This window comes from Pseudogymnoascus verrucosus (assembly GCF_001662655.1).
Source record: "Pseudogymnoascus verrucosus strain UAMH 10579 unplaced genomic scaffold scaffold_19, whole genome shotgun sequence".
NCBI lineage: Eukaryota > Fungi > Ascomycota > Leotiomycetes > Thelebolales > Thelebolaceae > Pseudogymnoascus > Pseudogymnoascus verrucosus.
The window spans coordinates 216325-243657 of NW_017263670.1; the positions used below are offsets into that span (position 1 = coordinate 216325).

The 27333-nt window shown below is 47.7% G+C and overlaps 11 protein-coding genes across 11 annotated transcripts; 6 read left to right on the forward strand and 5 right to left on the reverse strand.

Moving 5' to 3' along the window:
* Positions 1-1345: 1345 nt before the first annotated feature.
* Positions 1346-1885, forward strand: VE01_04842 (uncharacterized protein; the record flags this gene model as incomplete). Its single annotated transcript, XM_018274310.1, has 2 exons — positions 1346-1422; positions 1615-1885. 2 exons carry the CDS (start codon positions 1346-1348, stop codon positions 1883-1885), a joined length of 348 nt encoding a protein of 115 aa, XP_018130887.1.
* An 868-nt stretch (positions 1886-2753) lies between these two features.
* Positions 2754-4082, forward strand: VE01_04843 (uncharacterized protein). The gene has a single exon (XM_018274311.2). The coding sequence runs from the start codon at positions 2859-2861 to the stop codon at positions 3960-3962; it is 1104 nt and encodes a 367-aa protein (XP_018130886.1). The 5' UTR covers positions 2754-2858; the 3' UTR covers positions 3963-4082.
* Positions 4083-4163: 81 nt separating this feature from the next.
* On the reverse strand, positions 4164-6541 carry VE01_04844 (uncharacterized protein; the record flags this gene model as incomplete). Its single annotated transcript, XM_018274312.2, has 3 exons — positions 5815-6541; positions 4807-5764; positions 4164-4744 (listed from the first exon to the last, which is right to left on the reverse strand). The coding sequence occupies exons 1-3, from the start codon at positions 6346-6348 to the stop codon at positions 4164-4166; spliced, it is 2073 nt and encodes a 690-aa protein (XP_018130883.2). The 5' UTR covers positions 6349-6541.
* A 395-nt stretch (positions 6542-6936) lies between these two features.
* On the forward strand, positions 6937-9915 carry VE01_04845 (uncharacterized protein). The gene is made up of 7 exons (XM_018274313.2): positions 6937-7381; positions 7427-8195; positions 8248-8365; positions 8414-8672; positions 8725-8955; positions 9011-9218; positions 9268-9915. The coding sequence occupies exons 1-7, from the start codon at positions 7143-7145 to the stop codon at positions 9658-9660; spliced, it is 2217 nt and encodes a 738-aa protein (XP_018130882.2). The 5' UTR covers positions 6937-7142; the 3' UTR covers positions 9661-9915.
* Positions 9916-10120: 205 nt separating this feature from the next.
* VE01_04846 (uncharacterized protein) lies at positions 10121-11967 on the reverse strand. The gene has a single exon (XM_018274314.2). The coding sequence runs from the start codon at positions 11573-11575 to the stop codon at positions 10220-10222; it is 1356 nt and encodes a 451-aa protein (XP_018130885.1). The 5' UTR covers positions 11576-11967; the 3' UTR covers positions 10121-10219.
* Positions 11968-14084: 2117 nt separating this feature from the next.
* VE01_04847 (uncharacterized protein) lies at positions 14085-15056 on the reverse strand (the record flags this gene model as incomplete). Its single annotated transcript, XM_018274315.1, has 3 exons — positions 14085-14431; positions 14519-14903; positions 14970-15056. The coding sequence occupies 3 exons, from the start codon at positions 15054-15056 to the stop codon at positions 14085-14087; spliced, it is 819 nt and encodes a 272-aa protein (XP_018130884.1).
* A 375-nt stretch (positions 15057-15431) lies between these two features.
* On the forward strand, positions 15432-16121 carry VE01_04848 (uncharacterized protein; the record flags this gene model as incomplete). The annotated part of the gene is made up of 1 exon (XM_018274316.1): positions 15432-16121. The coding sequence occupies one exon, from the start codon at positions 15432-15434 to the stop codon at positions 16119-16121; it is 690 nt and encodes a 229-aa protein (XP_018130881.1).
* A 159-nt stretch (positions 16122-16280) lies between these two features.
* VE01_04849 (uncharacterized protein) lies at positions 16281-16872 on the forward strand (the record flags this gene model as incomplete). The annotated part of the gene is made up of 2 exons (XM_018274317.1): positions 16281-16569; positions 16676-16872. 2 exons carry the CDS (start codon positions 16281-16283, stop codon positions 16870-16872), a joined length of 486 nt encoding a protein of 161 aa, XP_018130880.1.
* A 745-nt stretch (positions 16873-17617) lies between these two features.
* VE01_04850 (uncharacterized protein) lies at positions 17618-18973 on the reverse strand (the record flags this gene model as incomplete). Its single annotated transcript, XM_018274318.1, has 1 exon — positions 17618-18973. The coding sequence occupies one exon, from the start codon at positions 18971-18973 to the stop codon at positions 17618-17620; it is 1356 nt and encodes a 451-aa protein (XP_018130800.1).
* A 549-nt stretch (positions 18974-19522) lies between these two features.
* Positions 19523-21053, reverse strand: VE01_04851 (uncharacterized protein; the record flags this gene model as incomplete). The annotated part of the gene is made up of 2 exons (XM_018274319.2): positions 19523-20072; positions 20125-21053. The coding sequence occupies 2 exons, from the start codon at positions 21051-21053 to the stop codon at positions 19733-19735; spliced, it is 1269 nt and encodes a 422-aa protein (XP_018130801.1). The 3' UTR covers positions 19523-19732.
* A 4872-nt stretch (positions 21054-25925) lies between these two features.
* Positions 25926-27194, forward strand: VE01_04852 (uncharacterized protein; the record flags this gene model as incomplete). Its single annotated transcript, XM_018274320.1, has 5 exons — positions 25926-26029; positions 26081-26179; positions 26236-26298; positions 26355-26531; positions 26996-27194. 5 exons carry the CDS (start codon positions 25926-25928, stop codon positions 27192-27194), a joined length of 642 nt encoding a protein of 213 aa, XP_018130820.1.
* Between the last annotated feature and the right edge of the window lie 139 nt (positions 27195-27333).

The window sequence follows — 27333 nt, forward strand, 5'->3', positions numbered from 1 at the left end:
GGAAATCGTTTTCGAGGGGGAACCCCTCTTTTTTAGGTGACTTTGCACTAGCGGGTGGAAATGGGTGATAATGGGTGATAGTGCGTCTACAGATGACTACTCACCCTTACTCGGCTTCATGGGGCTACTAACTTACTCTCTGCCTGGGCAGAGTTGCGGACGGAGCTGTATTTTTACTTGGTTTACTCAACGGACTTAGTTGGTTAATTCCTGCGCCGTGCTCCTAATTGGAGCAGTGTTCCGCGCCAGGTCGGTGAGAGGGTACATGGCTTACTGATAGCATTGAGGAAGAGATAGCGCAGGTGATGCTGATGACCACGACGACGTGGAGCCGTGATGACCGCGAACATTATAAACGCGGTGGCGGACATTCGTCGAATCGGAGGTCTAGTAGACATGTGGTCAGGGACATAGGGGCCTATAAGTGTGGTTGGGCTAACGCGATCGAGATGTGCTGCGAGATGGCCACTAACGGGCGATGGGGGATACAGAAGAGGCAGTTGGAGGCAAATTATCTCCGAAATGTCCAAGCCAAGCCGTATACTCTAGAAAGGTATTTAGTGGAATACAGCGAATCAAGCCTGGGCTTCCTTTGGGTATCGTAGGGAGTGACAGTGGCAGATGCGCCACGGACGGGGGCACACATAAAGATCAACAGGGTTGTCACATAATATGGCAGGGGAGTTAGGGGCAGTACAGTACGGCGACAAACGTATTCATACGGGTCTGTGCTCAAATTGCAGTAAACGAGTGTCTTTTTGTATGGGAAAAAGCACAGACCCGTATGAATACATTTGTCACCGTACTGTACACATCGGCGAGTGCGGTCAGTATTCTCTTAACCCATGTTCAGCCTCCGCCAACATGGTAAGTTATATGTCTATGCTTTTAATGTATCTTACTCTGCTACTATAGCTGCAGTACTACTTGCAGCGTGGGTACAAAGGACATTATTTGGGCTTGCGCCTCGCAATGGTGTAGTACAGTACGTACCATCCCACTAGATCCTCTCCAGTTTCCTCCAGGCTGACCCATCCATCGCCTTTCCGGATCCAAACTAGAATTCACACACCTTAGCGATCATCAGTGTCCACCACGGACAGCCTTATTGTTGTACTGTTCGGTTCCTCATATGGCCCTGAATAGCTCCATTAAATTATAAATGTCTGCACTTCCCCCTCTTCATTGCTCTTGATACCACCATATCTCCATCGCCTTCATCATCAGTTATTATAACTTTTATCACCTTCGCCTTCTCACTGCTCTCCGCTTGGTCTTTGTCCGAACCCTGGACCCGTTCTCACATTGCAACAACCTCCCCCGTTGCCCTTCGCCCTTCGCCATCATGACAATGCCGTCGCAGCAACAAAACAACAAATACCCAGGCAGTAATGCCCCATATATCGCGGGTCTCAGTACTGGGTATGTGTATACATCCCCCATCCTCTCGTGAAGTTCGCTGGTGCAAATGTGATACTTGTTGCTCTCCACATCACGTGATCGCCATTACCACCCACCCCTGTCACCGCCCCCCCCCCCAAAGTCCCCAAAGTACCCCCTCACACCCAGCCTGCGCCCATACGTGTGTACCAATCTAACTGAACCTCCCTCCAGCTTCTCCCTCGACACACTAGCCACTGCTCCTCTCGGCCCCACGTACGACCGTCTTGCTGAGTGGGCGGACAACACCTCAACACGCGATAATCCGGTCACGGATTTTCTGTTCGAGATTGTCCCTGTTGAGAATCCGACTGAGAAGGGGACTTCTGGGAAAAAATCGACCCAGAAGAAGTCGACCAACAAGAAATCGACTCAGAGGCAGGACGCGGCTCACAATAAATCGACTGAGAAGAAGCCGACTCAGAAAAAACAGAAGACGAAATGACGACGCGTCGAAGAGCGCGTTGTGGGACGAACGGCGGCGGGCTTGGGTTTCCACGTGTGTGATTTGGGACGTCTCTTGTCTTGGTGCCTTAGATGGAATTTGGACGGTGATGTGTTATTTCTGGGCGGTGTGTCGCAGGGTGTGTCGCGTGGAGTGAGGGGGAATGCCGGGATGCCTGGTCTGTTCTATTCCTTAATAAGAAAATATTGTCCTCTCAGCTCTGCCCGATTAGCCAATGCTAAGTCCGTGCTAGAGAAACTGCATCTTGTTACTGTATACATGGTTTTATGCGTAGAATCGGAGTGCTTTGCCTATTGGCGCAAGTACTAGGTACATGTGTAAGCATATATTCTCGACGAATCGATACCGAGTCCTTCATGGAAGAGACCTGAGACCCCTAAGGATAGTCGACGCTTAACCAAAACCACCATAGCGCGAGTCTAAGGGAGCGGCACGGAGCCGTCGCCGGAGAACTCCCGTCGCCGCGAGACATTAAGGCAACCACAAGTAGAAGTGGCGAGTGCCAACAAATCGCCAATTAGACAAGCTCAATTCCGCCACTGGGAAGGCTGTCGTACCTGCCTCTTTGAGTCGTGGGTGCACGTGCAGTAGTATTATGACATGAATTTATAAGATCTAAGTTATGGGTCGTACTTGTGATATCGTGATATCGTGAGGTACGGCTTAGAAAAGACCCACCCACTACTTCTAGCTTTGGAGATCAGGGACTACTAAGCGGGGACAGCGGAGACAGCGGAGACAACGCGGCAATCCGTCAGGTTACGCGCTCAAGATAAATGGGCCGCGGCGCTAATACGCGCTAATTGACTCTAGTTAGTCTAGTCTTTGTCACCACATTGTTCCGTTCCCACATCATGTCTTGAAACACAGCTTCATCGCCATTGATTTCCACGCCGCAACCCATTCAAATTACCTCCCCTTTTTGTCTACCTATAATTCGTTCTCTTCTTCAATGTCCCAAGTTAGCCCTCCTCTCCAAATCGCAGTGTACATCGCGGCACATGGATTTGGACATTTCACCCGCACACTCAATCTTCTCTCTCTCTTATCACATTCTAAGAAGTACAACTTTCACATTCGCACCTCATCATCACTACACACGGAACCACTAGCATACGCTTTACACCCCAGCATCGTCCAAACAAATCCCTACCAGCTAGACGCGGAACAGTCACTCCACTCTCTCGCCAACTTTGACCCCTCCCTCCCGCTAGCAGAAGAGACCAAGTTCCTAAAAGAGCACAACATCCAAGCCATCATCGCAGATGCCCACTCCCTACCATGTCTGCTTGCACAGACCGTTGGAATCTCGTCAATCCTCATCACCAACTTCACTTTCGACAGCATATTCCAAGCTATCCTAGATAGTGACCCAACATGCACGAACAAGGCGGCGCTCCAGCTGAAAATCGACGAGATGACGCATCAGTACGCACTTGCGCACTCCGTTATTCGATTACCAGGACACATCTCCTTCCCCTTCTCCGGCCCGCAAATAATAGACGCACCAATGCACTCCAGGAAAGCGCTGCAGACTCGGAGCGAGACGTTGGCTGGGCTAGGGCTGCAGTGTCTGGAGAGTAAGAAGATCTTGCTCAACTGTTTCGGCGGGCATAATTCAGATTCCCTTTCTGGGGTTCCAAAGTTGCCAGAGGGGTGGGCGTGCATCAGCCAGACGATCCATTCTCCGCCGCTCTTCTATAAGATCTCGCATAATGTGTATATGCCTGATCTCATTGGGGCGTGTGATGTTGTGCTTGGGAAGCTTGGGTGGGGGACGTGCAGTGAGGTCATTGGGAATGGGTATAAGCCATTTATTTATGTCCCGCGGAGTGCTTTTATTGAGGAGGCTGGCTTGCTGAGGTGGATGGAGAGCGCGCATCGAAGGATTGTGAGGCTAGAAGTGGATGAGTATGAGAGCATGGACTGGCGGGGGGCGATTGGAGAGGCGGAGAAGGTGGTCACTTCAAGTTCTGTGTCTGCGAAGAATTGGGAGAAGGATGATGCGGAGTTGGTTCGGATTTTTGTAGACGCATTAGAAGGTGCATTGAATTGAATTGTACGTGAACAGCGCCCTTTGTAAGAAAAGTAGTCCAGGCCGTGAATTCATCTTGTAGGTAGGTGGTACTGAAGAACAAACGGAACAAACAGAACAATCAATAAAAATAAAACCGTCGTTCTCATGTTGAGATGGAAGGTGCCATTTTCAAATGCAGTAGCACTGGATACGCTGCTGCATGAATGCGCAACATGAGTATCAGTCATCCTCAAACAAAATAACCACTGCCTTGAGAAGTGGCTTGAATACCCGCTTATCATTTTGATCCCTGGATATGAAGTTCACCATTGGAACTATAGCTTCTTCTATAGTAGCACCCATGGGCAGCTCTCCTCGTGGATGTATAAAAAATGCAGCTTCGACGCAAAGCTGTATTGCACGTCCTTGATGGCTTTGAGTAATATCCATCGAGCCATCCATAGCTTCGACTTTCATAGTAGTTTCGTCAAACTTGGTACCAGGAACGTATGTGAGCAATTCGTAGTTCTCAATGTTAAGGCACAACTCCACCTTGGTTGTCAGGGCAGCAGTAAATATAGCGACGAAGCTACGTCGTCTCTCTTTCCATTGTTCAAGCCCTTCGCCCCATGTGGAGAATCCGTCCCAATCCAGTAGCGGTGAATCGTCTTCCGTATCTGAGAAGAAGGGTGCAAGGGCGTTGGAAAGTTGAATGGCCAAGGTTTCAGCTTGTTGTGGAATAAACTCTTCGAGAAACTCTTTCGATTTGACGCATTTGCTCAGAGCAGCAAGATCCCAGTTTCGCAAGGTTACTGCCCCATCTAAAAGAAGAGAAAAGTCAGCATTTGATACAGGAACTTAGGCTTGGAGTCTATAACCATACCACGATTCCCCCTGAGACATTCGCGATAATATTGTAAACCTCTTCCAGCTTCAAATATTGGGATGTCAGACTCAAAAACCCACTCGCGCACGGCTGCACCCGTCAAAGCTCGCATGGCTGGCTGAATACTCAGTTTAGACAGTAGGCGCCTGGCTTTATCCAGCAAATAAGTCCCAGAGTCATGGAGTCCCAAGACCTTGCAAACAAGTACGCGGAGTGTCTCATGTTGACCTAGTGATTGTATGAAAGGGGTTTTGATATTTCCGTAAGGACAAAAGGTTTGCTGTGTCAACCAGAAAACTTTCCTGATGCCGGTTTCGAGTTGCTCTGTCGTGGACCTGCGGCTAGATGTTGACGATAGCTGGGTGAATGTCCCAAGAAAGTTCTGAGACCGAATCTGCCTGTGTAATGCTTTACGAACTTGATGGTGATGGGTTGATAGGTCGTCGGAGGACCAATCGTGGTGTTTGGTCAGTTCTCGTTGTACATCTAATAGAAGGTCATTGTCGGTTTTGAGACTTGCGATTGTTTCTGTTTGTTCGTGCTCGTTGACTCTGTGCTCAGCGAGCTGACTTCGAAGGGAGTAGATTTCATGGTTTGCCCCATCTAGCTGTGTCTGAAGCTGTACCATTGACTTATCAACAGAGGCATCTGTCTGTGTTGAAGCACTTTGTTCTTGATCTTGTGCCACCATATGCGTACATCGCGTGCATGAGAACTTCACGCAGGCACTGTGCTGCCAGACTTTACATTTTTCGCAAGAAATCCAGTGTTCAGGCTGTAGTCCTTCTTCGGTAGCGCCGCATTCACAGTCGATTCTTTCTACCTCGGCATCGGCAAGCTTGCGACTTTTGCGACGAACACGCGTGCTTGCTCTAAGCCTTTTGTATAATGGATGTTTTGGTTTACCCAGTCGTGGGGTCGCTGGGCTGGCGGGGAATTGTTGTGCATCACTCTGCTGTTGTTGCGAATTAGCAAAGAGAAAGGGTGATGGCCAGAAATACATACACGCTTCCTTGGCGGTGTTTGGGATCTCTCAACATTGTAAGCTTGAACTGCGGGGATAAGCACATTATTGCTCTTTTGACTCTTTGAAAGGCTTAGGTCAACTGGGTTTGCATTGTTGGAACGTAGCGCACGCGGTTTTGTAAGCTCTGGCTGTGCTGTTCCAAGTTTGGATCCCCAGCTTGCTGGTACCGAGCCGAACAGCGAGGCGACGCGCCCCTGAAGATCTCGTAGCGGATTCGATAATGGCGAGAAAGTCGTGGAATTCATTGTAGAGGTAGCGTTGCTAACAGACAGAAACTGACGTTCCTCTTTAATGACTTGCAATTCGACGCTCGGCGAGAGTTCGCGCTGCTGCGAGGCGGCCGGACTGTCACGCACCCCCCTCGACTGAGGGAAGACGCAGTTGCTACCACGTTTTACGCAACGATTGCACGCTGGGGAAACTCTATCGCATTTTTGTTTCGCCCTGCGACATTCTTTGCATGGCAAATTAACAAGAAGTTTGGGCTGGGATCGAGAGTTTGTGGAAGACATTATGTGCCTTTGGTAGCTGTGTGGTCGTATCAATGTAGTATGCTCGACCTTAAAATGACCTTGCTCTCCAATATTGAGACTAGTGAAGTCGCAGTGTTCTCTTTTTAGTTATTGGCAAACAGTAGAGATAAAGAATCAAATTTAATGACTTTACTTCGCTATTTGAGATTGGTAGCGCACACGTAGTCGTTGGGATGTATGTTGTATTAGCAGCACATAAAAGCGATAATCTAGGAGGCATAAATACTCGGCGGCTAACTAGGACATACTAAGAGAAATCTAAGACATAGGGGAGAGTAGTTGCAGGGGGCATGTAGGCTGCCACCACTAATATCATCAAGTTCACCACCATCAACCAAATGAATCACTTGTACATACATAGGTATTTTTGAAATGAGCATATATAATCATTTCTAATACCGGTGTGTGTCATCAGAGCTGTTCTATGTCCATCTATTCCTATCTTGTTCTACAGTATGTGACAAGTCATCCAACCCCTTGAATATCGTTTCTGCCTATCCACATCATCTCTAACCTATAGCTCATACTTATTAAACTACGGCTTGCCCGTCCTCCTTCCAGCTCATCATTCTCAAATAATAGCCTGCATATCACATCGCCCATGCTTATTCATTCCACAACTTTTCGTCAGCTTGCATCCACACCCACGCGGAACATACACGTCCAGGCGCGCACACACGCGCACGCACGCACACTGGCACACACACTCGCACACACACATAACCACTGCAAAATCCTTCGCAACAACCGCCTTTTTGGACACCTTGAAGCCAATGAGCGATGATGATCAAGCTAGAGATGTATATATGAGCAGAGTTCAAGAAGAAGCACATTATCTCATGTTGTCTACTGGCACGATGCCTCGCAAAGAAAGGAAACCAATACGTCGCCGCAAACCTACAGCGAGGAAAACTGCAGTGAGGAGTATATTCAGTAAGCCAGAGCGGAATGCATCGAGCCTTGAATATGACTCCGAAGATTCAGAGATAGAGGCAGCCGCACAAGGGAAAGGGTATGGATCTCACTGTATCACCTCCGCAGAAGCTAATGAGAATAGTGCTCGCTACATTGCCGCAACTGATTTCGGAGCGACGTATACTGCCATTTCGCTCCTACGTGTCGACGAGAATGGAAATGCAGACCCAAATATAATACCCATCTCAAATTACCCAGACGACCCGAGGACTGTGATGGGCGAATCAAGTATTCAAGTTCCAACTCAGATTGGATATTGCGACAACGACCTAGAAGAACAGCTATCCGTCGAACCGGATTCTAGGACGTACGATGCCCTTCTTCAGTCTGACTCTGACGAGTACCAAGTGTCGAAGTCCAGATGGTACAAATCTAAGCTTCGGGAGACCAAGAAGAACCAGAAGACTACAATTTGGGGATTCGAAGTCCAGAATAAGCTCAACCCAGAGATGGATAGTGCCAAGGTAAACCTTATTTCTGGGTTTAAGCTTTTATTAGACAGGAGCGAAGATACAAAGTCGGAACGAGAGTATATTTGCAATACCATGGAACAGTTACAACGCCGAAAACTCATCGCAAAAGATGAGAACATTATCGCCACTTTTTTGACGCACTTATTTCTACATGCAAAACAACAGTCGAGAGATGTGCATGGGATCCCTGCTTCAGCTTGTATTGAGCATGCCCTTAGTGTTCCCATATTATGGGATGCTTATTCCCGACTACTGTTTCAAAATGCTATACAAATAGCAATTGAAGCCTCGGGGTTTGGTACTATGGAAAATTTGTTCTTTGTCTCTGAGCCCGAGGGAGCCTTGACCTACGTACTGTCATCATCGTCGGATTACAGGGTACGTAATAGCATTCATAAATACAAGCAGCTACTAAGAAATTGAATCATAGCCTGGAGATAAGGTTTTGAACCTTGACCTTGGTGGCATAACTGTAGATGCTGGAATTTTTGAAGTCAAGCACGACTTCCCCTTGAGACTCGGTGATGAACCCCTTGTTACACCAGAAGGTAATTTTAATCCGCTTTTAAAGTAGCAAAGATACTAACATGATTTAGGGCCCTTGCATGGATCAAGCTTCCTTAACAGCGATTTTCGGAAGCACCTTGAGAAACGCTTAGAAGACGATATTGAACCTGTAGAGAGAAACGGGCGTAAATTTCAAGACGTCCTCGATGAATCCACCTGGGAGTTTGAGAGGAATATTAAACGAAATGTGGACTTTTATAAGCCACTGCCATTACGATACATCAAAGCTGACGGAATTAAAAAGGATCGTACGAAGCGATTCATAGATAATAATGTGATACTAGAACGGTAGGCCTCTATAATTTGGGATGAAGTAGGTGATGGGAGCTGATTTTGGTAGATCTGATCTTTATGATATATTTGAGCCTCGCTTGACAGGAATCAGGGCACTAATACGACAACAACATATCGCTGCAAAACAGAAAGGGCATATCGTGGACAAAGTTGTCATGACCGGAGGTTTCTCAACATCAGAATCTATTCGGGGTCTTGTACGGATAGTCCTCAAGCAAATATCGGCAGAATTTGGCTATCCAGTTGCGTTAATGAACGATTGGAACAATACAGTACCGTAAGTCCCCCTTTTCAAAACGTAATATCCCATTAAACTTATATATATGTGACAGTCCAGATTATATGTCACGCGGGGTAGCCCACCGGGCCTACCAGAAATACGGTGGCCCGTTAAGAATATCGGAACTCAGCTACGGGTTTGAGATAATGGAGACATATGATCCCGAAGTATTTGAAGCTCATAGAGGCATTACACCCCATGTGGACGAAACTGATGGTTGCAAGTACGTGAAAAATGTACTAGATTGGCCTCTTACCAAGGTATGCATTGTATCCATTTAAAGTCTAAGAAATCTACTTATCTCAGAAGGGTATTGAACTTGGCGAACATGCAGAATACCCAGTTCCCCTTTATCACTATTTCAACGTAAGGAAGAAAACAGTCACATTCGAAGAAACACTCTATGTGTCCAACACATGCACGGAATCGCATTACAGTAAGCACCATGAGATGAACAGGGGAAAGTTCCAAGTTGCAGGGGTAATCTCAGTCGACATGACCCCCCTTGCGACAAGCGGCAAACTAGAAATCGTGAAGAATAAAAAAACTAGGCAATCCTTTTACGTGGTCGAATTTGACCTTGTTATAATTGTTAACAGCCGTGGGTTAACATACGAGGCCCGTTATCCAAGAAAAAGTAAAGTCAGCTGGGGCCAAAGCCAGAGTTGCATCGCAGCCGCATTTAGGCCTGGAACAATGTGACAGAACTAGCTTCTCTACCCCGCAATAGGATATGGAATTTCTTGGAAGTTTGGAATGTGGTAGGGCGAGTAGACTGTTTCATTATACTCGAGTAGAGATGACCGGCGGTTTACTTTGGTGATCGAATGATGGTGGTGGGACGAAGAATTTTCGGATTGGAAATGTCATGCAGGATACAGTGTTGGATCGGACAATAGCAAGGTGGTGTTTAATATTTCACATAGTGTATTGCTTGAAATTAGGTTTTAATTGGCGTATTTTGATTGCAGCGATATCACAGTGGAATAGTCAGTATCTACCTGCATAAATGTATGTGAGGAAGCTATTGGTTTTGTCACGCACGACATCGTTGACATCAGCCCCCTCAAAAAAAGGTGGCAGAAACACAACTATCATATCGCACATCTGCATCTCCTTGTCCTCTACAACAAATATCACTTCGCCTTATCAAATGAGTGTGTGTTTACATGAGGCATAATTAGGTCATAAAATAGTAATGATTACACCATAGGAAACCCTACAATCAGGAAATCGGGATAAGTGTACCTATAGTGTTTCCCTAACTAGACGAACGGGGCAAGGTCAGTTGAGTAATCCACCTCGAAATATACTCCACCACATCTCCATCGACGTGGCCCCCTACCACATTATATTCATCCGGCGATGACATCCCCTTCCCCTTCCGAAACATATGGTTCATATCATCGTAAACTTTGAACTCTATCCCCATAATTTCATCCAATCCTTTCTTCCAGCCCTCAAAGTCGTCCTTTAGCGTAACCTGATAGTCCCTTCCTCCTTGCATTATCAACATTGGCTTCCCCAACCCTGCGGCGGTGGAGACAGGATTATAATTCCTAATATCAAGCCAATATGATGCAGGCACTGCGAAAGGAAGTTTCGATGTCGGCGTCGAGAGACTGAGGGTAGGACTTTCAACAAGCTCAGCTTGTTTTGCTGCGGCGTCTAGAACGGCCTCCGAAACATGGTACGTCTTATCCTTCAACGTATTAATGTACTTCATTTGCCGAATCGCAGATCTCTGCAATGCCTCCGTCAATCCAGCGAGTATCACAAGTCCCGCGATTGAAGGCTCCTCCTTTCCAACACGTGGAGCAATACAACCACCGAGGCTGTGCCCAAGTATAAAGACTGGCAATCCCGCGACCTCAGATCGCGAGCGCAAAAGCGCGATGGCCGCGCGAGCGTGGTATATGTACTCGTCTTCTAGTGTAATATTCTCACTGAGTCTTTCTGCGTGCGCAAAAGCTGCCTTGTCGAAACGTACGCTGGCTATGCCTTTTGATGCCAGACCCCATGCCAGATCCTTGAAGGGTTTAAGTTGCCCCACTGAGGAGTTGCGGTCAGCAGCGCCAGAACCTTGGAGCATTATAATCGCTGCGCATGGGCTGTGAGGGAGGACGAGGCTTGCGGGGACATCGCGATCGTCGGCTCCGAGCGTAACTTCTGACTCCTCAAACAACGACTCATCAACATAATCCGGCGGCGACCAAGGCACATTGGAGTGGTCAGGGACTGCGCGGATGGATGTCACGTAGCCACTAGTGCTGATACGGACGACCACTTTTACAGCAATCTTTTCGAGAACGAGCGGGAAGCGCACGATTGTCACGTCACCGCTCTTGGTAACCTCGCCTTCCCCAACGGATACCACTTTGCCCTGTGAATCGAGTACAGATTTCCATGATGTTTCCAGCTTATTAGTCGACAGGAGCCAGCGAATGCGACGGGTTAAGAGATTGCGCAGGTCTTGGTAGGAGCCTGCTTCAAGAAGTTCGACAATTTTCTTGCCGACCGTGGAGGGGTTGTCTAGGGTCCATTGTATTTTAGGCTCCTTTCCTATGACAGCGTCGACGAGAGACTGGAGTAGCGATGCGACTTTGGAGAAGGCCATAGCAGCGGATTAGTTGGAACTTTGGGACACAGCAAGAAAATGTTATTGTTTGGGGTTACGAGGGCTTTTGCACTGAGATGCACGACTCTGACAGAGGGCCACGCGGAAGAGCAACGGCTTTGTCAGTTAAACGTTTCGGATGAAACGGAATGCCTCTACAGCGTCCTTGTAACAGCTGATCAGACAGGGATTAGGCAGCAACAAATGGCTATGGTCTTAGTTTAGCTTGACGTTAGTTGTCTTGCGGCGCAGCAAGGGAAGATGCATCACAATTTGGAGAGGCGGATAAATTGCGTGGCCAATTGTTGCCAAGCCTAAACCGGGATGTGGAGCGAAAGGTTATTTTGACCCTCCTGAATCCAACATACAACTACGGCCCGCGGCGGCGTTTGTGAGGCGGGGTAAACCGATGATTATGGATGTGTGACTACTCTGATGTTAGATCCAATGCTATCTATCCCCCGCAATAAAGGGTCCAATTTTAATGTGGAGGTGGGGGTACGATGGCAAAGTGGACCAAGTCTGGAATCAGGATGCATACCGTTCTGGCTAGTCTTCACAGTCCAGCCGCCTGACAAATATCTGGAACTATGAGGCACCGCAACTTGTCTCCGAGGAAGGGGGCGGCAAAGATGCGACAAAGTAAATTTGATGGCGCCTATTACAAAAATAAGGTTCAAGATACCCTCATATCCAGACACCCGGTCCGGATAAATCCTTCGTATGCATCATACCATGCAATAGAAAAATACCAGCTTCGTATAATTTAGTCATTCATTTTATCATATCATCGACAATGCTTGTTTTACCCATGGCCATTTAGCTGCGGATCCTCCAAGTCTTCGGATCTCTAAACCATTTCCGGTGGCAACGCACATCTCTTACCTGCTACAACAGGAACCAAAAACAACTACAATGCTTCCCTAAACCATTTTAAACTTAAGGTCAATATCTGTTGCCAAATTACTTCGTCAAATTATATGCTGTTATGAGGTAGTTAGAGGTGGTTACGAGAATGAGCAGTTTCGATAACTAGGTCTGAATCCTATGACCTCATTCCAACGTCGTTAAATAGCTTCTGGTTAATTCTAAAGGTGCTTTAACTGACTCCATTGCCATTTTGGTCAATTATATGGGGAGATCATTGATGTTCACTTGTATGGAGATGCTAGATCAAAGCCAAGGAATCTAATCCTTTTCAAACATACATTAATACCATTTTTTTTTAGGAGATGCTATGCTCTAGGAGGAATATAGCCGTCAAAAGGTACATATACTTCTCTCTCTCACATCCATCTCTATCTTTTCTATATTGACATGACTTTCAGCCTGAATAATATTCATCTTCTAAAGTATCAATTCAATTCTCCACAGCGTCAACGCTAATATGAAGCTCTTTCTCGTCATTACGGCTCTTGTCGCCGTCACTATTGCAATCCCAACGCTAGATAACCAAGCCGCTACTCCCAAAGATTTAGGTAAACGACAATTAGGCTGTACAGACTGCGATGATGGCCTCTAGTCATGCTCGACCTGCAACCCAGCTGGTGGTTGCAGAAACTACATCGCATACTGCCAAATATGTAGTTATCCAAAGGCATACTCCCTCGTTTCAACTTATAATACGTGGTTAGTGGTGGAAGTGTTACGCTTGTTTGCGAATGCGCCATATCTACTTTCGCAGCTTCCTTTACGTGGATGGATGGTTCCAAGCCAAGGTGCTATTAATATGAAATAAGGGAGAGAAAACTGCAGAAATTGGCCGGCACCAATAAATAAATTGTCTCTACAATCCACGAGAGTGCTTAGCCTTGACGCGTAAGGACTTGTGACGGTGGATGCCCTTATTATTTTAATCTGTAATAGAAGAAATATGTCATAGGAATACGAGACTATCCCAACTAATGCCTCCGCAGACACCTCGAATGCCCCATAGAATTTCCTCTAGTAATCTTGTTGCTAGGAACAAATCCCTGCTTGTCGAATGAATGCAAACTAACATGCATTACATTGCGACTTGTGGAAGACCTATTCTCTGTATTATAAATTAACGGCGAGGATATGCACAGTTACTTAGCGAAACTGATACGGGGGGACTACAATTTCAGCTATATCTCCTAGTCGAACCAGACAACAGACGTAAAGTAAAGCATATGCTGTAGCATGTTTACAAATTAGAATATTTTTGTCTCGGCCTTATTAAAGAATCGAACTGGGTCCAGCTATGGTCTGCGGCCGAGGGTAAAATCTTAGGAACAGGACTGGCAAACTTGCAGCGGTCGTTGAGATCCATACATCCCATTACCCCTCTTCGTATACCCCTGACCTAGTCCTTCGCACTTTATTGGTGCTGTGTTAAACGACATGATGGTAGCACAGAATTCGATATGTGCTTAAATTTGCTGCGCTTACTGGATAACGGCTTACTGCTATTGGGCCAATGTACAACTTAAAGTCATTTATACTATGCGGGCCAAACCTCGTACCAGCCTATTTCAACTACGATCCACTATATTTCTTGGACCGTGTCAACATCAGCGACCTTATCAATTCCCCTCATGTTTCTCGGTATCTTCACATTTAGCTTTTCCAGTTCATCCTCCCACGCTTTCACGATGTCCCATTTGACTCCGTCCTTTGTTGTCGGCGGAAGTGGGGATGGAAACCCATGCAGTTTTGCGTGTCGTAAAGCCATGCCATCATTAGCTTCATCGGTAGACCAACCTCTGAACTGGCCACCGGCTCCGTCAAAGGAGCGAAGGAATTCGTATGAGGGGTGGGACATACACGCGAAATCGTAGTCGATGAGTGCTGTGATGCGGTTGGATTTGGGATCGAATAGGATGATGTTAGCGCCTGTAATTTAAAGCATTCAGCTTAATGATGGAGTTTGAGAATTTGAAACTCGTTGAGTAACTTACTGAAGTCAGCATGTATGATAACTCGATCTTGCTTTGAGTCCAGATGTTCGAATTGTATCGGCAAACCACGCTCGACAAAAGTATCCAGACGACTCAATAGAAGCGCTCCCCCAGGCGTACACAAACGGTGCTATTTGTGGAACAAAACCAGCGAGAGCAGCAGAGGCGAGTGCAGTGGTGGCGACTTCATTTTCAATGCAGGTTGTCCGTATCATGCCCTCAGCATCAGGGTTGGCGAGGCGGAATATAAGCTCCTTGGTATCATCAGGAATGGGGACACAGCCAGGCTGTCCAGGCCCATCGTTGGTCGCTATGATAGGTTCATTGAAGTAAACACGGTTGACAAAGTTGTTGTATTTGAAAGGGCATTCTGGGTCGCATTGAATGGGGGTAACCTCAGCTTTTTCCTGGTAGAGAGGGACTTCGAATTAGGACTCAGGCGTGTGGGATGGCATGGGCGAGGAAAAGGTTACCTTGAGGCCAAATCGTTCCTGGAGAACGGCTTGTATGAAGTCTAGTCGGGCCTGGTATTTAACGTGGTTATGGGAGATGGTGGCCATATTTTTCTACATCTGTATTATCTTGAATTTGACAGGAAGCAGTGAACGCTTTGTTGTATTTGGCCTATTGACACCCAAAGAGCCCATATCCCCCCCTCGCTGTTTCCTAGCTGTAAACCAACAGTTTATGCGTCCTACAGTAGTTGTGAACAAGACATTGCCAATTATGCTTGCATGCATAAAATACAGACCTTGATTGGCTGTATAGCTCCTTTCATGCTATGAAATCACGACTGCTACTTTATTCTATTCTTGGCCTCAGGCATCTTTAGCTTTCACAGCATTCCCTGTTGGCTGTGCCGCCCATTTTATACTGAGTCACCGCCTCACACCCTCTCTTGAATTTCATTAATGGGTCACGTTTGATTATTGAAAATGGTGGAACAAGAAGCGTTGCAAGCACTCGGCGGATTTGGTGAATGGATCTGGGGTGACGATGCTGAGACAACTGTGTTTGCTCTGGCTTTTGGAGATGGCAAGACATTAATATTTCGATTTGTGGTCGATCAGACTGAGCCTGAATCTCTTGCGACACGAGTCGTGAACTTCTTTCATGGCCTCAAAACTATCAATACAAGAGCTCGCTTTTTGGGCTGGGCCTCTATGCTCACGAAAATATGGTCATCAGTTGCTACAGTCTGGGACGAGTGTAGTGACGAACCCACTGTTGAAGATCCAGACGTCGTCATTGATATTTATGAAGCCAGGCTAACAGATAATGCCCCCCCGCAGATAATGTGGAAAATTTGCCATGAGGTGGATCTGTTCAACAAATACGCTTACCTTCTCTTGCCACAAGACCAACTTCTTGTGAAGCAACCGACAAACACAGTGGATTTTAAAGATTTAGTCCGGCAGCATCAGCTTGGTGGGAGAGGCTGTACTACGCTTGCACATATGCCATCCAGTCCCCAAACAAAGTATGTGTTCAAAGGGATCGACTTCAGGACCTTTTTGTTTGGCTACGAAAGCGGGCATATTCGAGAAGAAGTCAAAATATTCTATCGATCAATGGAGCTAGTTTGCAACATGCCACCCCATCCTAATGTTATGTTCCCAGCGTAGACTTTGGTCACTATCTGCAAGGAAGGTGATGACAGGCCACTTGTGTGCGGGAGTCTTTATCGGTTTATCCCAAAGGGAACTCTTGCCAGCAACATCGAGCATAATAATCAATATGGTAGACGAATATGACTATCTCAAAAGGTCAAATGGTGTTATCAGATGGCTGCAGCGGTTGCTCATACACACCTTGTTGCTCATACTTATCACATGGATATCAAGCCTGGAAATTTCTTACTGGACGAAGAGTCGAATCTTGTGCTTATTAATTGGGAGCAAAGTGATGCACCCGTCACCACAGCAGCCCTAGAGATTGATGGGACGTGGGACATTGAAGAAATACGCAGTGAAAACCAAACCACCACCCTTCGATACACAAAATACACGGGACCAGAGAGATGTAACATGCCAATACATGCCAATTACCACACCAAGAAATCATGGCTGGAACGTATGGAGCGTGTTTTTAGAATGGGGGAAGAAATGCCCAAAAGCCCTGGAACTCGCAGAAGTGTTTAGTCTGGGTCGTTCTGTGTGGATGTTACTACGCCAACCAGACCTCGACAAATTCGACGATATAACATGCACAGAAGAAGTGGTGGAGGATTGGGAGTCGTCAGAGAATATCCCGGAGCATTGGAAGCGTGTGGTAGAGGATTGCCTTCATAAGGACCCGAATAAGAGGATTGGCCTCCGCGAGCTTGTTGCTTTCTGGGATAGTGAAAGACAAGCAATGTATGAACGTAATACCTGAGCTTAAATTGGATGGGATCGAGCAAGATTCTCCCTGTTCCCGTCAAAGAGAATTATCGACTACGAACCAGTCCCTCTTTCTTAGAGAACTTACATAGAGCAGGAGAAATATCAATTAAATGGAATAGTCGATTCCGAAGAGCAATATCAAAAGGCAGAGAGACGTTTCAAGATGATAAAACGTACGAATGGGGCTGTAGTAGGGCTGTATTCTATTCCTACAAGTATTGTAGCCAGATGCCAGATTGAAAACTGAGTTTTCAGAACAAGTCCCACCGCATTACCAATCCACGCTCTAGTTTCAGACACAACAGGAGACTCTAGGGTAGAGCTTTTACTTTTCAGCCCGTCGTAGGATTCAAAGGAAATCTGACGCAGCCTTCAAATTTATCCCAATCGAAAAAAAACAATTCCTTCAAATCGCCATCCCTAAGATTCCTGCAGTCTGACTTGTGGTCCTTCTCGTTCCAACCTCTGATTCGGCACGTCTGATTATAATAAGATTAGCGTACGAAAGAGCAAACGATAGACTCCCAACTTACTACTTCGCAGTACCAGAAGAGCGAGCACTTGGTACACTTCTTCAACGACGCTGCTTGCTTACCGCACCCATGGCATGTTCTCAGCCCGTTTCTCTTCACTGAGTATTTTTGGACCCGATCGCTCAATGCTAAGATGTCACGTAGCATCATAGGGAATATCTAGTAGAACACGCTGTGTTAGAAACTGTGCTAGGTTTCTGGTGATTATCGTACCTTCAAATTCGAGGACTCCTTAAGACAGATCGCCGGATCAGAATGCATAAACCCGCGACGATTTGCGTACAAAGTGGCAACTGTACACCCTGTGTCGACTTCTGAAGGCACAAATTCGCTCCCGGCCCCATCCGTATGAAAGATGAGCGGAATCGATACGCCGGTAATATCTTGGATATCCACCTGGAAACGGGTCTCGGTGTAGATGTCGATAATCTCAGCGAGCAATAACCAGTGCCGACGTGGTTGATGGGTTGTCGCATCACTGCTTGAGTAGAACTCGGTGGTGATGTACTTGTCATCGGGCAAGCCATAAACGTGTGGGAATGTCGTCTGGTTGCGGAGATCTGCAACTTGTCCAGGTCGCTTTGGCTTCTCTCTCCTCCATAGCCAGTTGTCAAACTGCGTCGGATCAAGTCCGGAAGGAACATCATCCACGGCAGTTTTCCACTGCATTGAACGTCCGTATAATCCGTGTTTTGAGGGATCCTTCAACAGAGCTTTGTTTTCAAGAACATTGGGGCCGTCGTTGCCTCCAAGAACAGCCCACCCAAGCATCGCCTTCTGTGCAAAAATACCTACTCTAGCTAGATCCCCATTGACGACAGTAATTTTTACTACGTCTAGGAACGCCCTTGGCAAACCAGAATCGTTAGGCCCATGTTCATTGTAAAGGGTTACCTGACGATCAACATGTCGAAGTTTTTGCGACGAGCCTGCCGATATCCCCATCAAGCCATCTCTGCCAATGAGGTGATCTAGCACGAGAATCTCGTTGAGCCTTATATCGCTCTCTCGGCTTTGATCGGGTGGCAACGAGCAAAGACGACATGCGCAGGTAAACGCGAATTTTCTTTGAAGCTCCTCTTGGCGAGCTTCACGGTTGTTGGTGACGCCGAGATAGTAAATTGTGATCTCCTCGCCCTTTTCTAAGTTTCGCAATGCATGGACGGTGTGTCGCTTGATGTTCTCGTTCCAGCATTTTTGAGCGTTGTTGTCGCAGGCGTGGTTGATGCGACATGCATCAAGGAAAATACCGGCATTGTCCTGCCCAAATGGGAGGGCGTTTGTCCTCATGATACCAAGATATTTTGAGGCAGAGTCATCGGCGTAGATATTATGCATGGAAAGAAAGGCTTGGCGTTGGTTTGGAGTAAGAGCATCGACTTGCAAGCGTACGTATGATCGGAGAGTTTCGCAGTGGGGCAGATTTTCTGGGATCCTGAGAATGGGCTCTTCTGAGAGAATCCGTGTGCCCATGGGGATATCTCGGGTAGCGACAAGCCCCTTTCCTTTACCAGGAACATCTTGGATGGTGTACATCGGTTCAGTTGTTAGAGTCGACATGTTTGTGTTGTCGTTGTTCCTCAGTTAGCTGAATTCAATGTTCAGGTGGAAATGGCCTCGCGACTACTTACCAGCTCCAGTTAATCATTTGAAAAATCTGGAAAGGTTCGAAAGAATTGGTATTTGAAGGATTTGGAAAGGTTCAAAAGAATTTGGGGGTCGTTGGGGTTTGAAAGAGTTGAGAACAATTTTGAATGGTTCGGATTTGTTTTTTTGAATGGCAGATCACACGGCAAACGAATTGCAAACGGGTTCCGGACTCTCAATTAGCACTATATTTCCTTTAAATTATATATGTATTCAAAGCCTGGCATTTAAGCACCTGTAAAACACACTCAACAATACGATTAGGTGAAATTTGGTGAAATATAAACAGTAGATCGAACTCATTGTACAGGGTGAAGCATTCCATCATGCGCCTCAGTTAAAACGGCATACGGAGCCCACAAACATACCACATACAATCAAGGCACTTCTGAGGTTTGGTTACATACCGCGTAGTTGGAACACACATCATGTAACAGTTTTATTCATTTAGAAACATCAACTGCTGGATTTTTTTCATTGACTGAATGCTACCCTTCCATCCATGTCCACCATTTCATCTCCAAGCAGCTTTTCTGATAATACGACTACAAGGATGCAATCAAATATGCCCATGCGTATGACGAGGCGTAGACGGACCATCTCCAACTCCAACTTTGTGATCCATCTACTCCTGTTGCGGCCAGACCATCCATCCTGAAATACATATAATCCTTACATCCTATGCTTCCTGCATCGCCTGCAAGCCACAATATAACACTGCTTGCATTCTTGAATGAACCTAGTAATCATCAATTGGCCGCATATTTCGCAGTATCCGGGACCCTGGATATAACGCCAGTCAAGATGCTGACATTCGTGGTTCTCTCGAAGATTCTGAATTGTGCGTTTGAACGACTCGAATCTCTCGCGCAGTCGCAATCCACGAGTCGCTTGTCGACGAGCTACAAGCACGTTTGCATGCTCAATGAGTCGATGTTCGTCCCATTGCGCGCAGGTGCAGACTTTCCATCTCAGCCCGCAGAGGTAGCAGAATTCAGTGCCACAACGACAGCTATTATAGTGTTAGCATTTGAGGTCTCTGTGGGGTGTGATTGGGAACTTACGTGATATGGTTGCAGCCATAGTTCAGTTCCACCACACTCGAACACATGTAGCATCGTTGCCAGCCATTCTCTCTCACCATTTGCAAGATCTGCTCAAACTCTGGATCACTGGGGCATTCTCCGTTGCCATGAGCGGCTTCTTTGCACAGTGTGCATGTCTTTGAGTCGCATTTGAGACATGTAGCCACGTTGTTGGCAATGTTGGCGAGTTTGATAAACGCTGAACAGGTCTGTACAGAGCAATACGTTTTGTTCGGAGTCTCATACTCGACCCTTTTGTCGATAAAAGCATCGACCAGGTCGGAAGTCAGGAGTGTGTGGATTGCCTCCAAAGCAATTGGTTGGCGACAGCAACGTGGCGGAAAGAGGGATTGGTCTGTAATCGCCGCCGTGACAAGGTCCTGGAGACAATCGCGACAGTACTCATGGCCGCATGGACCACATCCAAGTTCCTCAAGTGTCTTCTCATCACCGCATGCTTCACAAAGATCTGTGTCATAATTGACCGTTACGGGTGTGAAGAGGCTTTTAAGCTTTGACAGTATCCGACGCCCCAGGGAAGCCTTGAAATCCTTGGAATATGGTAGTCCGGCATGTTCTTTGGGAGTTTGGGCGAGATCGTGATCTCCACCAGCAATGCTTGCCTGTGAAGTTGTGTTCAGAACAGTCGGCACGTGACTTTGGGCATAATCCGAACTTTGAGCCATGCTCCCATTTGAGAAAGATAGATCGTCATTTTCCAGCTCTTGCTGTTGCAGCTGCAAGGCGTGTGATTCGTCGGTGAATTCTCCACTGCGACCCTTCCCCGCCGCCGAGGACCCGCTCAACCCCAGATATCGGAGCTGTAGCTTGGCGATGAGATCCGCTGTCCCATCGTCGATATCGTCGAGACGATCGCTGAGAGGATCGCCGACGCTGAGATAAGCCATGTTTGGGTTCGATGAGATAAGCGAGATGAGAAATGGTTGATTGGATGCACGTGACTGTGTGGTGATAAATTGTAGAAAATTATGCCCTCAATAAGCCTAGCGGGGCGGACCGTGCCGATCGTGCGCGGTCGCTAATGGATAGTCCCATCATTTTAGGGCTACGTTAGTCCTAAATAGGATAGCGCGACTCTATTAAAGTGTAGGCCCTCAGAGAGTTTATCAAAATCTCGAATTGCACTCTCAAGACATCCAGAATATGCCAAAATAAGCCCCAACATTCCGTCGTATTTTTTTAAATTCCTTCATGGACTCATCCCTGCCTTCTTTCCCTCCGTGAAAACTCTGATCAGGCATGCGATGCTATTTGCTCAGTAGAACAGTGCGTGAGCCATTGTTTCAGCCTTTTCATAGCCACGTAAGCAAGCCACAGAATACTCCCCATCACGTGCGTTTGCTTCCCTCAAGACGTGACTTCTTTCTTTCCTAGACCCAGCTATGGCAGGTATTCATATCTTATTTGCAATAAAGTAGCTATTGCTTCATACATATTATTGACTCTGTTAGATAACCCAAAAAGCCGAAGAATAGTTTCAGTTATTGACGAAACTGCTTCAAAGTACGACCTATTGTCAACAATACCTTCAACCTCCGCTCTCCGTTTACTTTCCGCGCGACTAATGAGATGGGCTCAATTACAAGGCTCCGCGCAGCCACAAAAGCACGTGCAACCTCACACCACATGAACAATCCGATGGCCCATCCAGGCCATCGGGCCTTTCTACTCCACACGGGGCGCCGTTACTACGCAAGGAAGAGTTTTTTTAGGTAGCACGGAGTCATAGGCACAGTATCGCAGATCGTTGTGCTTGCGGCTCATCGTGCGAACGCTGACGTGGCAGCCAGCCTTATGCAGGGGGTTCCGATCACAAGACAGGAAGGCTCCGGGGTCGACTCCGTGTCAAAGGAAATTGGAGAACATCACGGGAGCAATCCTAATTTTCACTCAAAAATTGCTGAGAAAGGGAAAGGGGGTGTGGCAGGGAAGGAAGGCAAAAAAGGGGGGGGTGAGGTGAGATCAGCGGCAAAAATGGTGAGAGGTGGTGGGTGGGTTGCAAACCAAACACACTCGGGCTAAGCTCTATGCAGGCACCAGGAACACTACCAAAGCCTTCTCGAAAGCCTCAATGATCTTAACCTCTCTTTCTTCCAATCAAGCGGTTGTCACGTGGGAGAGAGGGCAACTACAGGCCAGTAGGGAAAGCAATGTGAGACAAGCAACCTTCCCTGGGGTACTACTACTCCAGTCCCGCATATACGAGATTGTCTCGTTTATTTACCCCGATGGAGGATTCAGGCGTATTGGCAGGTTGTTCCATGGGTCCTTCTAGCGCTGTGATTCCTGTTGAACATCCGTGCTACAGCGTGTGGTTTGCTGGCGACGAATGCACGTAACATGTTACGTGGTGTGGCTGAGGCTGCGATCGTGGCTGAGTGTGGTGGTGCCGCAGCATTTTGTTGCGGTGTGTGACAGCGGAGAGTTAGTCTAGCGTGATGGAACTTGTTCACCCTTCCGTCTCGGTGCACGAGCAGGTGGTGAGGCACGTAGGGATATCGGGAGATTAGACCAGATGAGGGTTTGTCGCCATTTTCAGCCGCGCCAAGTATTGGGAGTTGAAACGCGTATGGAGAGAAACCGGTTTTGAGGAAGGATTTTGTTCCCAGCACCTCCTGCGAGGAAACGCTGTCTCACGCTAGGCTTCTTTGAAATATCTTGGATGCTCTTGGATGCTCTTGGATGCTCTTGGATGCCGTCGGATGTTTTTGGGTGTTGTTGGATGTTGTCTTGGATGTCTTGGCCTTTTTGCAGTGCCAAGCTATCTCGTCTTGCGTATCTTGGATGTCTTGGCTTTTTTCCGCGGTACCAAACAATCATCAGACGGGTCGCGGAACAAAACTTTTGACAGGCCGCCTAGTTGAGAGCTCTAGTGGAGCGCGGGTATGGCCTCGACTAATACATATCCGATACATATATCAAGGGGTCTTGTTCAACTGGTGGATCTGGAACGCGGCACTCACAATGAAGTGTCTCCAAAGTACTTATCTATACTTATGGTACGCGGTATATATGTACCAGTACACATCCAGGGAGGATGGTGGTCCTGGCTCGGCACTGCTTGCTCTCATTTTGTTTCTGCTCAACCACACGAATTAAGGTTGAAAATAAACTGGCATTTGCCATCTGATATCAATCCTAGAGCTGGAAGTTCTATTGCGTGAATTTCTGGTACATGGGGATGGATGAGATGCACCTCCGCACTCTCGCTGTACAAATTTGATGGATCGGCTGTCCGAACGGCTGAGATGCAGCGAGGCTGAAATCATTATGCCCATAATCCATATGAGCAGTGGCTCCACGGGCATCGTTTATGCGTGGTTGGTTGTTACTTTGGTCAGTGCGAACCCTTCTAATGCCAACTTGACCGATTGGCTGAGTCAAAGTCCAGCCACTGAATATTGTTGGGTGCACGATGTGGTTTATGCGCGGAATGTTCCTATTCAATTAATTTACCCAGCGGTTGTGCGCATGAACTATACAGAACGGCATCCAGCGGGTGCCATGGCTGACCACGGCACCCCGCCATTCATGGTCTTCAAGCCGCCACCAACATCGACGCACCCTACTACGTCCAGGCAGCGCAGCCCGAAGAATTTTTTCAAATAGTGTCTTACATTTACATTCCAGAATGATCGTGAAACACGGATGGACCAATCACCAGCGACCGGTGGTTGATTGGGCGCCATGCTATGTCCATTGAATGGCCGTTGGGAGTGCTGGATTTGCTGTCTCTTTTTTCTCGCATTTGTGTCGTCAATTATAGGAATACAAGCGCGTTGTACCGCCTATACAGTGCCAGTTGTATCTTGCTTGTCTCCTTGGGGAAGATATATACGGGAATTGGTACTGTGCTGGTCCCTGCGCTTCAGGGCAGATGACGATCACGGCGTGTCACTGCCGACGTCCGTGGGCGGGGGGCAATATCAAATTTACAGGGCTGCCGGGTGTTCAGTATCTGGTAACTGGGAGGGCATACTGTATGTATGTTCAATATTGACGTATGTATACCTGAAGTCAAAGCGCAAATGCGCGCACTATGAACGTCGAACAATTGGGCCTCCCTGTCAAGAGAGGTAGTTTCCACGTTACCCGCGAGTTGGTGCGACAGGAAAGGACAGCCATGGACGACTCTCACCGAGGGCGATCGCCATTCTTTTTCGAGGCTAATACGAATGGGTAAGCAAACGCGTTTGCTGAACTGCTGCCATATGTACATTCGTACTGCGTACAAGACCAGGGTAGTTTCTGTACATCTTCGGTACTTGATTGACATATTGACCTGTACTAACTACAGTAGGGAGGGTGCTGCAAAACATCGTCTAAAGTCAGTAGGAGTGGCGGTGAGAGTGGGGAAGATCGCCAGAGAGTGGACTTCCTAAGAGCCCGGCTCCGTTGGACCCCTTGCTTGTCTCCCTCCAGGAAGCACGAGGCACCAACCCACCTAATCGCTGTCCCCATGCAACTCCCCCACTAATAGACCGCTAGGGACACTATCTCCCATCATGGCGGTAGGTAGTGTGGGCAGTGTGGGCAGAGTGGGCTCGTTGCCTTTCTTTCCAGAAAGGTACACTTTGTTTGATGCGATGCGGCACTCAAGGGTACACGGCTGCCTCGTCGACATACTGATCCATGGAGGCGCAGCACCGACTTCCGTCGTCCGTGGAGGCCGGGACGAACAATGCCCATTGTTGCGCTGTCGTTCCCGATCATTCTTTCTTGCCTGTTTGAGCGAAATTGGGACATGAGGTTGGGGAAGCCAGTGAGCTGTGTGGGTGAGTTCGTTGACTGGTGTGTGGTACCTCGCTGGTTTGACGTCCGGCAACCTCAACAAGGCTAATCACTTACGTCCTTCCTTCCCACCACTCAAATCCTCGTTCGTTGGCTTGAGCTTCCCCATTTCTGCACCCACTCACAGCACCGACGGATTATCCCTGTTCATGTCAGTCAATCCCCCAATATTTCTCACTCCCTCACAGGGTCGTCGTAATAGCTCCCATCGTCGCCTTTATATTTATACTCTGCTTCTCTCCCACATTTTTTTCTTTCCTACCCACACGATCTGCACTCGTCGCTCACACATTCATTATACCCCTTCGCCTCACTCCTTATACATACTTTGTCTGTCTATTCCCAGTTATTACACTGAATACTCGCCATCCGTGCAGCTTCGTTATCTCCGCTATCCGCACCTCTTGTTACTTCCCCTCCTCGCCGCCACTTCTTACCTGTGCTATTCGGATCCATTCCTTAACTACACGATTCGAATTTTCACCTTTACGACGCTCCTTATTATCGCAACATTCCTTACCTAAGAAGTAATCGCCATGCCTTTGCCCCCGCCGCCCTCTGTACCTCGCCAGCTCTTACTGACACTCGTGCCTCTCTAGTAAGAAGACATAACTGCCTCCTCGTACCCACTCGACCGCCAATTTGACCGGATCTTCCTGTCTTTCGAGCATCCCACAAACCCAGGCGGTATATCTCTATCTTCTCGGCACACCATCCGACACACCTAGCCAGCTCTGGCTGCCGCCCAAATCCCATTGGTTTCAAAGCTTCATCTGCTACTTCGTAGCACTTCGTAGCTTGCTGCCGCTCGAGTCACTCCTCACATACTCCACTACACAACCGTGTCTTTGCAGTTCTTGTTCAGACCAGCTCTTGTTACCTCGTCGGCATACCTGTGCCTTCGTGGCGCTCCGTCCAACCTCATCAGCTCAAGTCACCACCCTGGCCCACGCTATCCCCCCATCGGAATGTCCACTCCACGCGGTGGCAATACTGGACGCCATGACGCTACTAAAGAGGGTGGCCAGGCAGATGGAAACAATAATGTGGCCGAGGATGGCAGTGAAGACGAGTACGCATACCACCGCTTGGTCCTCGTATACACCCACTGACGCACCCCTAGTATAGTTCTCGATGCCCCCACCATGACGGACCTGCTCCCTATGCAACAGCCCCAGAACGGTGAGGGACCTGGAGTACACGAAGGAGGTCCCTGGAACGGGTAAGCCGCCGCTCTTCTGTCCCCTCATGGCTGACTTCCGCTAACGCGTTCGATAGTAACTCCTTCGCAGGCCTCCACGAGCCTCTTCTGTCTCCCATTGACGAAGCTCCTCACAATGGGTATGCATCCAATCCCTCTCCCCTTCCACTACCATCCACCCGCTAACCCCGTCCAGGTTGCCCGCCAGTAACCTCGAATCTCCCTACGATCCGATCGACAACTGGTTACACTCCGTGGACCCTCCGATTACACACCTCCTCCATCTACTCGGCCTACAGGAGGATAGGGATCGTCTCCAGAGACGCCCGACAAGGAAGAACCACAAGCACAAGCACAAGCCCCAACAGCGGAAGTGAGTGTGCTCGAACACCGATACCCTCCCTGTTCCATACAGAGGGTGGCAGCTCAAGACACACTATCTACGCAGGGTGTTCGACGAGAGGCTATCCACGAGATTAATGATGTACGCATGGGTGGTTGGATGACCATAACGATTAATGGCGGGCGGGAAAACGGATAATGGCAGAAACGAGCGATGAACAAAACTTTAGACGATCTATCAACCATGTAATTTATGTATACTCTACGATCACCACAACATAGGGTTATATATACGGCCACGGACATAGACTATGAATCAAATATTTCCTTTGTCATACCCGCTAGTTATAATTCGCGATATAAATTACACATATGATGCTATCTCTTCAATAACGCTTGCGTGCTCTTCCTCTAAGTACCATGTTCATCAACTTATTTCTCACTCCATACATCATAGATTGAACCACTATCATCCCTCGAGCTCCTTCGTACCAGACTCCCCGCATCTCTTAACTACATGCTCGCCTTCATCTACCTTGCGTACTTAATGATGACGCTTCTTCTAGAGACCGTCCCAGCTTTCGAGGATACATGGATTGAATGTCTTGGTGACTTGGGCAGGTACCGAATGGCTATCGAGGACGACAATGGCAAGAATAGGGAGATTAATACGTCGCTCGTTAGTGGTATTTGAAGGCCGCTGGCTGATCGCCCCTCTACAGCTGGTCTCGCGATCCTGGCCCGACCAAACGCGCTCGCGCAACTCTTCTACAACTGGACGTCTTTACCACCACCTCGCGATCCTAGCTAGGCCAAACGCGCTCCCACAACTC